We start from the raw sequence: 12760 nt of genomic DNA, 5'->3' as shown, positions 1-12760 counted from the left end.
CAGGGAGGTTGAGTGTCCCTGGGTTGGTGCTTGTGATCAATTTGTCTGACAAGCCATTCAGGCAACCATCGGGCTGCATCATGAGTCTGTGAGAAGACACATACAGATCCCCTTCCCCAGATCAGAACTGGGTCAGGGCCGTACCAAGTATTGTCCAAAGGGTCCTTCCATTTTACCATTGCTAAATGATTTTGCGTTTCCGTATGCCAGAAACGATCGGCCGCACTTTTCGCCTGAGCGTCAAGCCTCAAGAAATTAAGGATGAACAGAGCATGGTTTAGCGTATTGCGGGGGTTACCTTTAGAGGGGTACCAGGAACCATGTAAAATCTTTTGGATGGTGGTTTTTAACGAAAGATGGGCACGCTCAACTATGCCTTGTCCTTGAGGATTATAAGGGATGCCTGTGGTGTGGTGGATGGACAGGGTAGAGCAAAAATTTTTGAAGGCCTTTGCAGTGTAGCATGGGCCATTATCAGTTTTAATATGTTCTGGGATCCCCAGAATGGAGAAACAGTGGAGCAGGTGTGCAATAACATGTCTAGAGGTTTCACCTGTTTGAAGGGTGGCAAGGAGAAACCCACTAAAGGTATCCACAGTAACGTGAATATACTTAAAATTACTGAATTGAGAATTATGGGTTACATCCATCTGCCAGAGGGCGTTGGGGACAAGGCCCCTGGGATTAACACCAAGATGAGGCACAGGAAAGCCTGTCACGCAGGTGGAGCATGCTTTTACAATTTGTCTGGCTTGGTCACGAGTAATTTTAAATAAAAGCCGTAATGAGCGAGAGTTGAGATGATGAAGCTCATGAGCAGCCTGTGAGCATTTCAAAAGTCCATGGGTTTCCAGCCTGTTTATTTTCTCAGGCCAGGTCCCTACAGAGATCCTGAAATTTAGTTTTCCAAAGTAAATGATCTCTGCCGTCAAGGGCAGCCTTTACTAAAGTTTGCCAATCTAGGGGAGTGAGCCATCCTTTTGTGATAGAATCAAGAATTGTGAGAGTGAAAAGGGCACTAGCACCATATTGGGTAACAGCAGTTTTTAATTTCTTTAAATGTTGAAAATTATGTGGCTGGTGATAGCGGCAGAGGTGGCCTTGAACATCTGGAGCTTCGATAACAGGAAAGACAGAAGCCGCAGAAAAGGGCTTCTTGGGAGGCGGGAAAGCAGACAAAGAGGCGGGAGCCCTGGGGGGAGGAGATAAAATGGAGTCTGAGTCAACTCCGCCCCGTAAAGGTGGCTTTAAGGTGGTATTTGTTTCAAGCCTGCCCCATAAGGGCAGCTTTGAAGTGGCCTCGGTGTCACCCCTCCCCCATAATGGTGGAGCGGGATCTGAGTTGGTTGAAGAAGTTAATTGGATCTGTTGAAGTTGAAGGGAAAGTTTATGATAACGAGCCTGTAGGGGCATGCGCTCCTCAAGGTGGGCGATTTTGGTTTTAAGGTCGAGATTAGGGTCAGCAAGTTGTGAGGGCGCAGAGGCAACAACGGCTGTGTAATAAGGAGGAGAGTGGGGATCGTAACGCGCAGCCTCCTCCTCCAGGTTGCTCCAATCTACTTCGCCCGCCTCAGGATCCTACCCTTTATCGAGAGTGGGGGGAGGTTGTGAAGTAACTTTGATTTCCCTTTTGGAGCTAAGCAGTGGAAAAACTCCGTCCTCTACTTCAGACGAGCAAGGAGGGTTTGTAGCCACAGAAGTAAACTTGCTCAAAGAAGGATAAATTCTGTTTTTCTTTTCTATTTTGGGCCGGTTGGGAGAGGCCCTTTCATTTTTCCTTATGGGTTCTTTTTGTTCTTCTTTGGATGGATTGTCCTCGCATCACTGTGAAACGAAATTAAGTCTGCCGTGCTGTGGGAAGCACTTCTAAGCAGTTGTTCTGTTTTCCCCACCCTTTTCCATCTTTTTTGATTTATTGTGCCCTTTTGAGGGAACCAAGGACACAGGTCTTGAACAAAATCAAAAAAGTGGAGTAGATCCTTTTTTGTGACCCTGACTCCTCCCGTCCTGAGTGCCTCTTTTAATTGCTTCACATATATCTCATGCTGGCTTATTGCCTGTCCCATGATTCAGACGCTGTACCTGAGCTTACCTTATCCACAACGTAGCAGGGTCCCACTTCGGTAAGGCTTCCTCCTGAGCTAGCTAGCTTCCTTTTCGGGCGTCTTCTCCCTCTGTAGTTCTTCCTCCTACCCGGGCCACACGCTGGGCACCAAATGTCAGGGCCAGCCAGGCAGATCAACAGGGTACCCGGGGGAGGAAGCAGGGGCTTGGTATGGGACAGGGGTATGCGAGGAGTGGAGACAAAGCCAGGATCATCACCAGTCTCATTTATTCAGGAATGTGTACAATGTTCTATAGGGTTCAGAGAAGGAGGTCTCTCGTTATCTCGAACAAGGAGAGACCACCAATACAAACAAGCCACAAGGAGCAAGCAGGGGGAAGGGTTCAGTCCTCACAACAGGAAACTTGAAACCTTCACTGGAGCTAACATTCAGTACCTGCTTCAGGCAAGAACCCGGATGTTCAGGTCTGGGCCCCAGGTTTGGGCCCCGACAAATATGCTCTTTTATTTTTTGGAAATTATCATGTGATAATGTTGCATTATTCATTCTTAAATATTTGAAAGATTTTTTTAATGAAGATTTATTTATTTATGCATACAATAGCTGGGGGTACAGCCAGAGATGCAGGACGTTGAGAGGATTCACCAGAGACAGAGCAGGGAACAGAACAGGCAGACTAACTGAAATACACTGCTGAGGGGAGCAGCGGGCGAGAGAGGAGAGGTCTGCTGTGCCATGTGGGTTGCTCCCTGGCTGCCCAGGGATCAAACTCATGCTGCAGAGGCTGAGGATTGTTTTCTAGTGTGGTATTTAACCTCTTGCGCCACCAGGGAGTCCCAATATTTGAAAGAGTTGTCCTTTGAAATACTTTGAAGCACTTTGACAGCATTTTTTTTTTATGAGAAAGTTATTTTTTTTAAGTAGATGTAGTGTTATACAGGTTATCTGTATATTCTGAGCAAGATTTTTAATTTGTGTCTCATGTAGAACTAATTTAAACTATTTGTTAAATTTATGGCAAAGAGTTGATTGGTTAATGTCTTATGAAATAAACAAAATAAAACTCACTGTCACTCAAATGTCTATGCCCTAATTTCCAGAATGTTAATATGTTACCTTGTATGACAAAATTTACATTAGTGACTCAATTAAGGATTTTGAGATGGGAAGGCTATCCTAAATTATCCAGGTAGACCCATTGTGATCATAAGGGCCCATATAAGAGAATGATAAAGACAAGGAAGTTAAAATTAGAGGTAATAAGATGATAGAAACTGAGGTAGAGAAGGCAAAGTGAACACAGAATTAAACATCAAAGCAGTGTGGCAATGACCTCCCTTGTGGTTTGCAAAAGGAAATCTGGCTACATGACATTAGGACTTCTGACCTCTGAAACAAAAAAAAAATTGTTTTTATTAAGTAACTTTGTGGTAATTTATTATGATAAGAAGTTAGCATACCTTATTGTACTTTTAATGTCTGTGTGGTCCACCTATCCCATGTTTTATTTCTTAATTAGTACTTATTTCTAGCTTTTCTCTTTTTTTTTTTTTTTGCTCAATTTGGCTAGAGCTTTGCCAACTTTGTATGTATATATATATATATATATATATAAACATGTATGTAATTTAATTGAAAATTTATTGAGGTAACATTGGTTTACAACACTATATGATCTAGAAGTATATATATAGGATCAACACCATCAGGAGTTAATATCATACCATACCTACACCTTGGCACCCATATTCCTCTACTATATAGTCCATTGTTCTTCTACCTGACTTTGTTCTCATTCCTGACATTCCCCCCTCAGGTACATTCAACATTCAATTCCGTAGTCAGGTATCTGGCATTTTGTATCAGTTTGATTTTATCTGACCCCTCCAGTTCCATTTATGATTTTTTTTCTTTTTTTTTAAGATGCATTTGTTTATTTTATACAAGAACTGGGGTACAGGTCAGAAGCACGGAAGGGTGAGAGAATTCACCAGAGCCAGAGCGGGGGGCAGAACAGGCAGACGGAGGTACGACACTGCTAAGGGGAGCAGAGGGGAGAGGTAGGAGAGGTCTGCTGTGCCAAGTGGGGTTCTCCCTGGCCGGCGAGGAATTGATCCGGCACTGCAGAGGCTGCGAACAGCTTCTCAGCGTGGCGCTCGACCGCTGCGCCACCGGGGAGGCCCCCATTTATGATTTTGCATATACCAAATGTTTTTATTTCTTTTTTAATAGCTGAGTAATATTCCATTGTGTTTATTTATTTATTTATTTATTTTTTTCCCGCTTTGCAAAGTTTATTGGGGGGCGGGAGGACGCGTCACACAGCGCCCCGCGGCGTCTTGAAGTTCATGCCCACCGTGGGCTGCGTGACCTGCAGGTTGGACAGGCTGCCGAAGTCCAGGAGCTTCAGCATCTCCTTGGTGTCGGGGTCCACCTCGATGATCTCCTGGTCCAGGGCCGAGACCTCGGGCACGTAGTTGTCCCGCCGCTCGCGCTCCTCCTCCTGCAGCTTGATGGAGATGCCGCGCACCGGGCCCCTCTGGATCCGCTTCATGAGGTGCGTGCCATACCCGGCGATCTTGTTGCGGAGCTTCTTGCTGGGGATGATGGCGATCTCCTCGCACACGCGCTTGTTGGTGTGGAAGTCGTTGCCCAGGCGCGTGTAGTACTTCTCGATGATGACATGCGCCGCCCTCTTCACGGTCTTGGTGCGAACGCGGCCCTGCGGGGCAGACGGGTCAGCGCGGGCCGGGCCCCCGGGCGCGGCGCGGGGCACGCCCGGCGGGGCGCGGGGCGCGCGGGCTCACGCGGAGGCCCGTCGGGGCGCCCCGCCCGGGGGGTTCGGGGGCGGCGGGTGGCGGCGGATGGAGGGCGATGGCGGGGGCCGCGGCCCGGCCCGCGGCACCTACCATGGCCTCCATTGTGTTTATATACCACGTCTTCCTAATCTACACATCTGCCCTTGGCCGCTTAGGTTACTTCTATAGCTTGATTATAGTAAATTGTGCTGCAAAGAAAGTATGAGTTCATATATCTCTTCAAATGTGTATTTTTGCATTCTTCAAGTAGATACTTGCAAGTTAATGCATTGATTTATATGGTAGATACATTTTTAAAATTTTGAGAAACTTCCTGTTATTTTCTATAGGAGCTAGAACAAGCTGCAATCCTACCAACAATATTATGAGGGTTCATTTTTCTCAATATCCACTCTAAGATTTTTTTTTTTAAAGATTTACTTATTTATACAAGCACTGGGTACACTCAGAAGAGCAGGAGGGTGAGAGAATTCACCAGAGCCAGAGCAGGGAACAGAACAGACAGACCGACGAAATACACTGCTGAGGGGAGCAGCGGGCATGGCAGGAGAGGTCTGTTGCACCATGTGGGACCCTCGCCGGTGGCCTGGGATCGAACCAGTGCTGCAGAGGTTGTGGGCAGCTTCGAAGCCCAGTGCTCAACCGCTGCACACCTGGGGAGGCCCCAATCTAAGATTTTTTTCTTTTATTTATATTTTTTATATGGGCCATTCTCACAGGTCTGAGGTAGTACCACATTGTGGTTTTGATTTGCATTCCCCTGATAAGTAGTGATTAACATTTATTTGGTATCTGCCTATTGATAATCTGTATGTCTGCTTTTGGAGAAGTGACTACTTGGCACTCTGCCCATTTTTTTGATTGGTTATTTGCTTTCTTCTTGTTGAGTTATTTGAGTTCTTTGTATATCTTGGGTATAAGTCCTTTCTCAGATGTATCATATGCAAGTATGTTCTCCATTCAGTAGGATGTCTTTTTGTTTCAGTGATAGATTTTGTTTTCTGTACAGAAGTTTTTTTAGTTTTATGTGTCGCAAATGTTCATATAGTCTTTTTTCTTGCTGTTGGAGATGACTTCACAAAGACATCACTGAAGTCTCTGCCATGGAGAGATTTACCTATGCTTTCTTCTATGATTTCAGGTCTAACATCTAAGTCTTTTTATCCATTTTGAGTTAATTTTAATGTGTGGCATGAGTTACTGGTAAATTTTATTTTCTGCATATGGCTATCCAGTTTTCTCAACATTTATTAGTGAAGTTTTCCTTTCTCTTGGAACCAGTGTCATAGACGAAACAGCTATATTGGCGAGGCTTTAATTTTGGGCTCTCAGTTCTATTCCTTTTGGGCTCCTCAGTTCTATTCCTATTTTTATTTCAGAACCATAGAGTTTTGATTATTTAAGCTTTGTAGTAGAGTATGATACCACCATTATTCCATTTTTGGTCATAATTACTTTGGCTTTTCAGTGTCTATTGTGGTTCCATATGAGTTTCAGTAATTTTTCTTTGAAGAATGCCTTGAAAATTTGATAGGGATTGCACTGAACCTGCATTGGGCAAGATGGACCATTTGGACAATATTAATTCTTCTGGGCATCCCTGTGGCACAGGGGTTAAATTCTTAATGCTATCAAGCTATTACTAGCCACTGTAGGAAAAGTTCAATACCCAGGAGGGAGCTATCCCACATGGAACAACATGCTGCTCCCCTCAGCAGTATATTTCAGTAGATTTTCCTGCTGTGCTTTTCACTATGTCTTGTGAATCCTCTCACCCCCACCCCCACCCCGCACCTCTGGCCTGTAAACCAGTTCTTGTATGCATAAATAAAAATAAATCTTTAAAATACAAAAACAACAAAAAAAACAATATAAATTCTTCTGATCTGTGAGTGGGGCATGTCTTTCCAACTTTTTGTGTCTTCTGCTTTTTTTAATAAAGTCTTACAATTTTTAATTGTATAGTTCCTTCACTTCCTCTGTTAAGTTTACTCCTAGGTGTTCACTTCTTTTTGATGACATCACAAATTGGATTGTTTTCTTAATTTCTTCCTTTGTTTGCATATTTTCATATTGATTTTGTAACCAGCCATTTTGCTGAACTGATTTATTGTTTCAGTTAGTTTTGTTTTTGTTTTTGTTATTTTTTTAGTGGAAGCTTTAGTGTTTTCTATATCTACTATCCTATCATCTGCAAATAATGGTCATTATACTTCTTTCACAATTTGGATTCCTTTTATATCCTTCTCTTGCCTAGTTGCTCTAGCTGGGACTTCTAAAACTATGTTAAATAATAATGTTACTAGTGGAATCTTTTTTGTTTATTTGTTTCTGATCTTAGAAGAAAAGCTTTCAATTTTTCACTATTGAGAATGATGTTACCTGTGGGATTAGTGACATATGGCCATTATTATGTTGAGACATGGTCCATCAGTTCCCATTTTTTCAAGGTTTTTATCAAAAGTGGATGATCAGAAAAATGATTTCTTGGGAAATATTTATGTAATTATATGGTTTTTATCTTTCATTTTGTTTTTGTGGTAAGTTACGTTGATTTATTTCCCAATGTTCAGCTATACTTGTGTCCCTATAATAATCCTACTTGATCATAGTATATTGTGGGTATAGCATACAAGGCTCCTTTCAAGTTAGACAAGAGCAGGATGGTTGATTGCTCTGGGGCAATAAGTATACATCCCAAAGTATGTCTGGGAATGCCCCTGGTGGGGGGCCCCTGGTAGTGACTGACTGATGCGCTTTGTGACCCAGGAACTGATCAGTGGAACACCTTGTTAATAAGATTAGAGCCATGGGTGGGAGTCTGGTGTGTATCATTTGGACTTACCCTCCCTAAAGCTCAGAATCCAGTGTTCAGTCTGATACACACTCCTCTGTAAATAAAAAGGCCAGGATCTTGCTCTTGAGGAACATCCTGCATTGGACTTCCTCCATCCTATGGCCTACTCCATGTTTCCTGTTTCTTCATCACTGTGGTGTTGCCAACACAATAGTGTATGATCATTTTTATGCATTGTTGAATTAAAATTTTGTTGAGAATTTTTGCATTTACATTTATCAAGGAAAGTGGTCTGTAGTTTTCTTTCTTTCTTTCTTTTTTTTTTTTTGGTGGTGGTATTTTGTTGGTTTTTATTTTTTGGTTTTGGTATCAAGGGGATCTCCCTTGGTAGATTCATGGCTACCTACATAAGATTGTCATTTTGGCAGGGAAAGAGTTGAACCTGCACAAATCTCTAGCAAAAGTCTTTGCAAAATGGCTTAACACTTTGTTATAAAGAGCACATAGTCCCAAGCACAATGTACCCAAGCAATCCTTGCTCTTAAATGAATGAACATTACTGCTTTATTCTTTAGGTTTCACCTACAGAAGGTGTATCATGTAAATCCCTTTCATTCCCCAAAGTGGCTGCTATGGAAACGAGTTCTGATGCATGACAGAAGAGGAAAGCTAGTTGTACTGTGCTTAAACAAAGAGGAATTTTCCACAAGATTTTCCATTGTGTGTGGAGCCAATAAGGAAAGGATTGAGAATTATACCACACAGCAAATCTAGGAAGGAAATTGCTAATTCAGCATTGCCAGCTACCCTTTCTCAAGGCCTATAATTAAAAGTAGCTTTGGGGCATGAACAAAGAAGTCAAATTTGCTTGAAGTATTAAGGGTTTAAAAATTGACTGCCTTTGTAAACTATTTTCACTCTTTTAGGTCAAGAGGTGAAGAATTAATGTTTTTGTGTGTGAGATGCTCCCCTAGTGACTTAAAAGAAGATATCTTCCTTGCTTAACCTCTAAAATTACACACAATGAGGGAATTAGCTTTGGAAGAAGTTAGTATTGTGAAAATTTACAGGTATATTTAATTCCAGCATTGATTTGTTTGATAGCTACATGACTCCAATTTGAATTGCTGTAGTCTGTTTTGGAGACTGTTAGTCTCATCCCTGGATTTTTCTCAGGAAGTTGTCCCCAAAGTCTGAGCTATTACTTAAGAGTAAGAGGAAACCCTGCTATTAGCAGGTGTATAGTGCAGGGAAAGACATACATTCACTCTTCTCACACTACTATATTGCAAGAACGGTTCATTTATAACATTTTCAATTCTGTTACATTTCAGTCTGATATGACCCACTGAATTGAACCACATCCGTACAATTTAACCTGACAATTTAGCTTTTATTGTAATATGGTTTAATTTTGCAAAATAATTTTCTCTACAATTTCTACAGTTTTTCAAAAATTATTTTTCACGATAATTTTCTTAAAAGTAATTTTTACAGACATTATATAAACATGTCATTAAAGCTTGATATTTAAACAAATGAATGTGTTTTATGGAAGGTAGGTTATCTTTGTTTTACTAGAAAAATCCACCCTATTTAGGATGTAAGTCAGAAACATTAGAAGTTAATACTAAACTGACTTATATTAGAGATCTTACCTAATTATCACTATGTTCCCTTTGTTTTATAGTGGTTAACTACACCTAATTATTTATTGATTATTTAAAAAATTACTTTAAGTTTCTTCTAAAAGGAAAAGCATATGGGGGATAACTGCTAAGAAGTTGGTAGACAGACAGGATGCTTGAGTCTTTGCTTCATTCAAGGACCTGGAGGAATGATAGGTGGAGGGAGAAGTCACATCTGGAGCTCATAGGAAGTGAGGGCCAGTGTCACTGCAGAAAAAGGGGACAGAGTCAATTGGAAGACATAGAAGGAAATGAGAAATAGTAAGTCAGGTGCTGTGTTCATAAACCAGGAAAAATACCCACCCTTCTCCCAAAGGATACTGGAGTTTTCCTGAACAAGCAGCCAGAGCGGGAGAGTGCACACCTCTCATAGAGGGCATAGCCCTTTTAACAAAGGCTATCCTGGCAGCTGGTAGTTGGTTTCAGCAGTGGGGAGAATTTACCTTTTTCCCAAGTAATCTCTGGACTGCTAGGGTTGTCTGTGTTGATCTGGGGAATCTAGAAAAGTAGCTATCTACCCACAATGTGACCTCCAGCTCTTCCATATTATAGTTAGAGAGGCAGGTCACCCATGCATAGAGGTTGACAACTTTCTCTATGGGGACCGCTCAACTGACTTCAGATTATCTGTGGAGTCACATGTAGTGCTGTAAAACAATGTTACCTCAATAAAATATTTTTTTAAAAAGAATAGTATGGGTAAATATAGGTTCTCCAGGAAAAAAAAAATGGAGATATGGAGATATTTTTGAATTTCCTAAGCTCATAAAAATGGAATAAAATATCCATGCCCCTATTATTACTTACTACTCAAACATTTGGAATGAAAAGTTTCACCCAAGGCAACAGTACTTTAGTTAACTGTGTTCTAGCAGAGTACTGTAAAATTGGGAGCCAGGTCAGGCATTATTTGAAGCACATCTTCCCTAGAGAGAGATGGAAATGCAGTAGGGAAAAAAAATCCATGCATCCTTTCTCAGGAGATTTATATAAAATTTCATTTAAATAGTAGCAAGTAAACATAGATGGAATGAGACTCTAGATCTTCCAAGTCCTAACTTTTAAAATTATATTTTAGAGTTTTATATTAAAAACCTACTATCCATATGTGAGGAGACTTCTAAATGGGCATTTTTAAAGGGGACTTTTAATTTGGAAAATTGAATCAATCCATTACAGCCCCTTTTTTTCCCCCATAATTGAATAAGTAGTCCTCTGTTTAGTTATTAAAGGTTTATTTCATGATAGCAAAGGAATTACATATCTCTTAAAACAATCTCGTTTGAATAGCTGAAATTAATTCATAAAGTTCTTAGTAAATTGTTTCTTTATAATTTCTCATATTATACATACTGCATAGAATAACATCTATACCTATAGCCAATACTTAATAGATACATGATTAGTCAAATTTCAGTTTATAGTATACCCTTGAACATGGATATATAAAAAGGAAACCAACTCTACATTTAGGGAGCGTATTGCCTTTGCTTCTAGTTGTATGAACACAGGTAAAGCTTTTAAATTTTTATTTATTTATTTTAAAATAATTTATTTATTTATTTATTCAAGCGCTGGGTACAGTCAGAAGCACGGGAGGGTGAGACAATTCACCAGAGCCAGAGCAGGGAGCAGAACAGACAGACTGACAAAAATACACTGCTGAGGGGAGCAGCGGGAAGCAGGAGAGGTCTGTGTGCCATGTGGGACTCTCACCCGGTGGCCGGGGTTGAACTGGCGCTGCAGAGGCTGCGGGCAGCCTCACAACCTAGCGCTCCACCGCTGCACCACCAGGGAGGCCCAAAGCTCTTAAATTTTTAAAACCTCAATTTTATTTATATGTATAATGAGAAGTTGTACCACCTCTGTAGTTATCAAAGTGTACTGTACATATGAATGTGGTTAATTTGTTAAAACAAACATTCTGAGGTCTTTTTTTTTTGGAAAGTGATACTTTAGGATTTGGGTGAATAACTACTTATTACACAGGCACCTAAGGGAATAGTGTTTCAGAATGTCTAGAGGCAACAGTTAGAAAAAGTGAGTTAGATATTCCCTGGAAGTCTTTTCTAATTCTTAGAAGCTATTATTTAAAGCTCACAGAGAAAAACAGCATTTAGAATACTCACTAAATTAACTTTTATTTTAATTCCATTAGTAGGCTATTAAAATTAATAAAATGTACATTTTAAAAAAATATTTATTTATTTTTTTTATACAAGCACTGGGTACAGTCAGAAGCATGGGAGGGTGAGAGGATTCACCAGAGCCAGAGGGGAGAGCAGAGCAGGCAGACTGATGAAGTACACCGCGGAGGGGAGCAGAGGGCAGCAGGAGAGGTCTGCACGCCATGTGGGACCCTCATCCGGGGGCCAGGGATAGAACCAGTGCTGCAGAGGCTGCGGGCAGCCTCGCAACCCAGCGCTCAACTGCTGCACCATCAGGGAGGCCCTAAAATGTACATTTGAAGAGCAGTTTTTGCTCACAACAAAATTGAGGGGGAGATCCTATATAACCCATGTTCCCCCTTACATGTGACCTCACCAATGTCAACATTACAACCTATTGTCTTACAATTATTACAATTAATGAATCTACAACAAAGCATCGTTATCACTCAAAATTTCATCATTTAGTTCTTATTCTTGATGGTGTACATTCTATGGATTTGACAACTATATAAATACATGTATCCATTGTTTCACAGAATAAATTCACTAAAAGAAAACTTCTCTGCTCTGAATAAGTAGTCTAGACATAATTAAAGCTACATTGAATTTCATTAATAAATGTTTATCTATTTTTTATTGACAGAACATTGGTTTTCAATGCTGTATATGATTTAGAGGTATAGAATCATTCCCTTCAGGTATATGTTATGGCAGCACACCCACAATCAAAGAACCCACAGTCCCCCACCAGAGTAGATTGTTCCCTCTCCATTAGTAAATTAATTGCACTTTAAGCATATCTCGTTTGTCTTACATACCGGCATTGAAGTAGTGAATTCTTTTTTTTTTTTTTAAAGATTTATTTATTTTATACAAGAACCGTGGTACAGGCCAGATGCGTGGGAGGGTGAGCGGATTCACCAGAGACAAAGCAGGGAACAGAACAGGCAGACTGAGGAAATACACTGCTGAGGGGAGCAGCAGGCATGACAGGAGAGGTCTGCCGCACCATGTGGGACCCTCGCCTGCTGGGATTGACCCAGCGCTGCAGAGGCTGCAAATAGTTTCACAGAGCAGTGCTCAACTGCCTGTGCCACCAGGGGAGGCCCTGAAGTAGTGAATTCTTTAATGCACTACACCATGTGTTTCAAAATTATACAAGAACTTGATATTTCTAATTGTCTTTCACTGTATAACCATAGTCCTGTGTCGATCTTAG

At 41.1% G+C, this 12760-nt stretch overlaps 1 protein-coding gene across 1 annotated transcript; it reads right to left on the bottom strand.

Moving 5' to 3' along the window:
* Positions 1-4352: 4352 nt before the first annotated feature.
* LOC119234641 (40S ribosomal protein S17-like) lies at positions 4353-4836 on the bottom strand (the record flags this gene model as incomplete). Its single annotated transcript, XM_037497689.2, has 1 exon — positions 4353-4836. A coding segment is annotated over one exon (453 nt), but the record flags the coding sequence as incomplete, so codon positions are not given.
* Positions 4837-12760: the final 7924 nt, after the last annotated feature.

This window comes from Talpa occidentalis, unplaced genomic scaffold, assembly GCF_014898055.3.
Source record: "Talpa occidentalis isolate TD23 unplaced genomic scaffold, MPIMG_talOcc4v2.1 talOcc4.8, whole genome shotgun sequence".
Classification (NCBI taxonomy): Eukaryota; Metazoa; Chordata; class Mammalia; order Eulipotyphla; family Talpidae; genus Talpa; species Talpa occidentalis.
The sequence above is the reverse complement of the archived record's forward strand: the minus strand, read 5'-3'. Positions and strand labels throughout refer to the sequence as shown.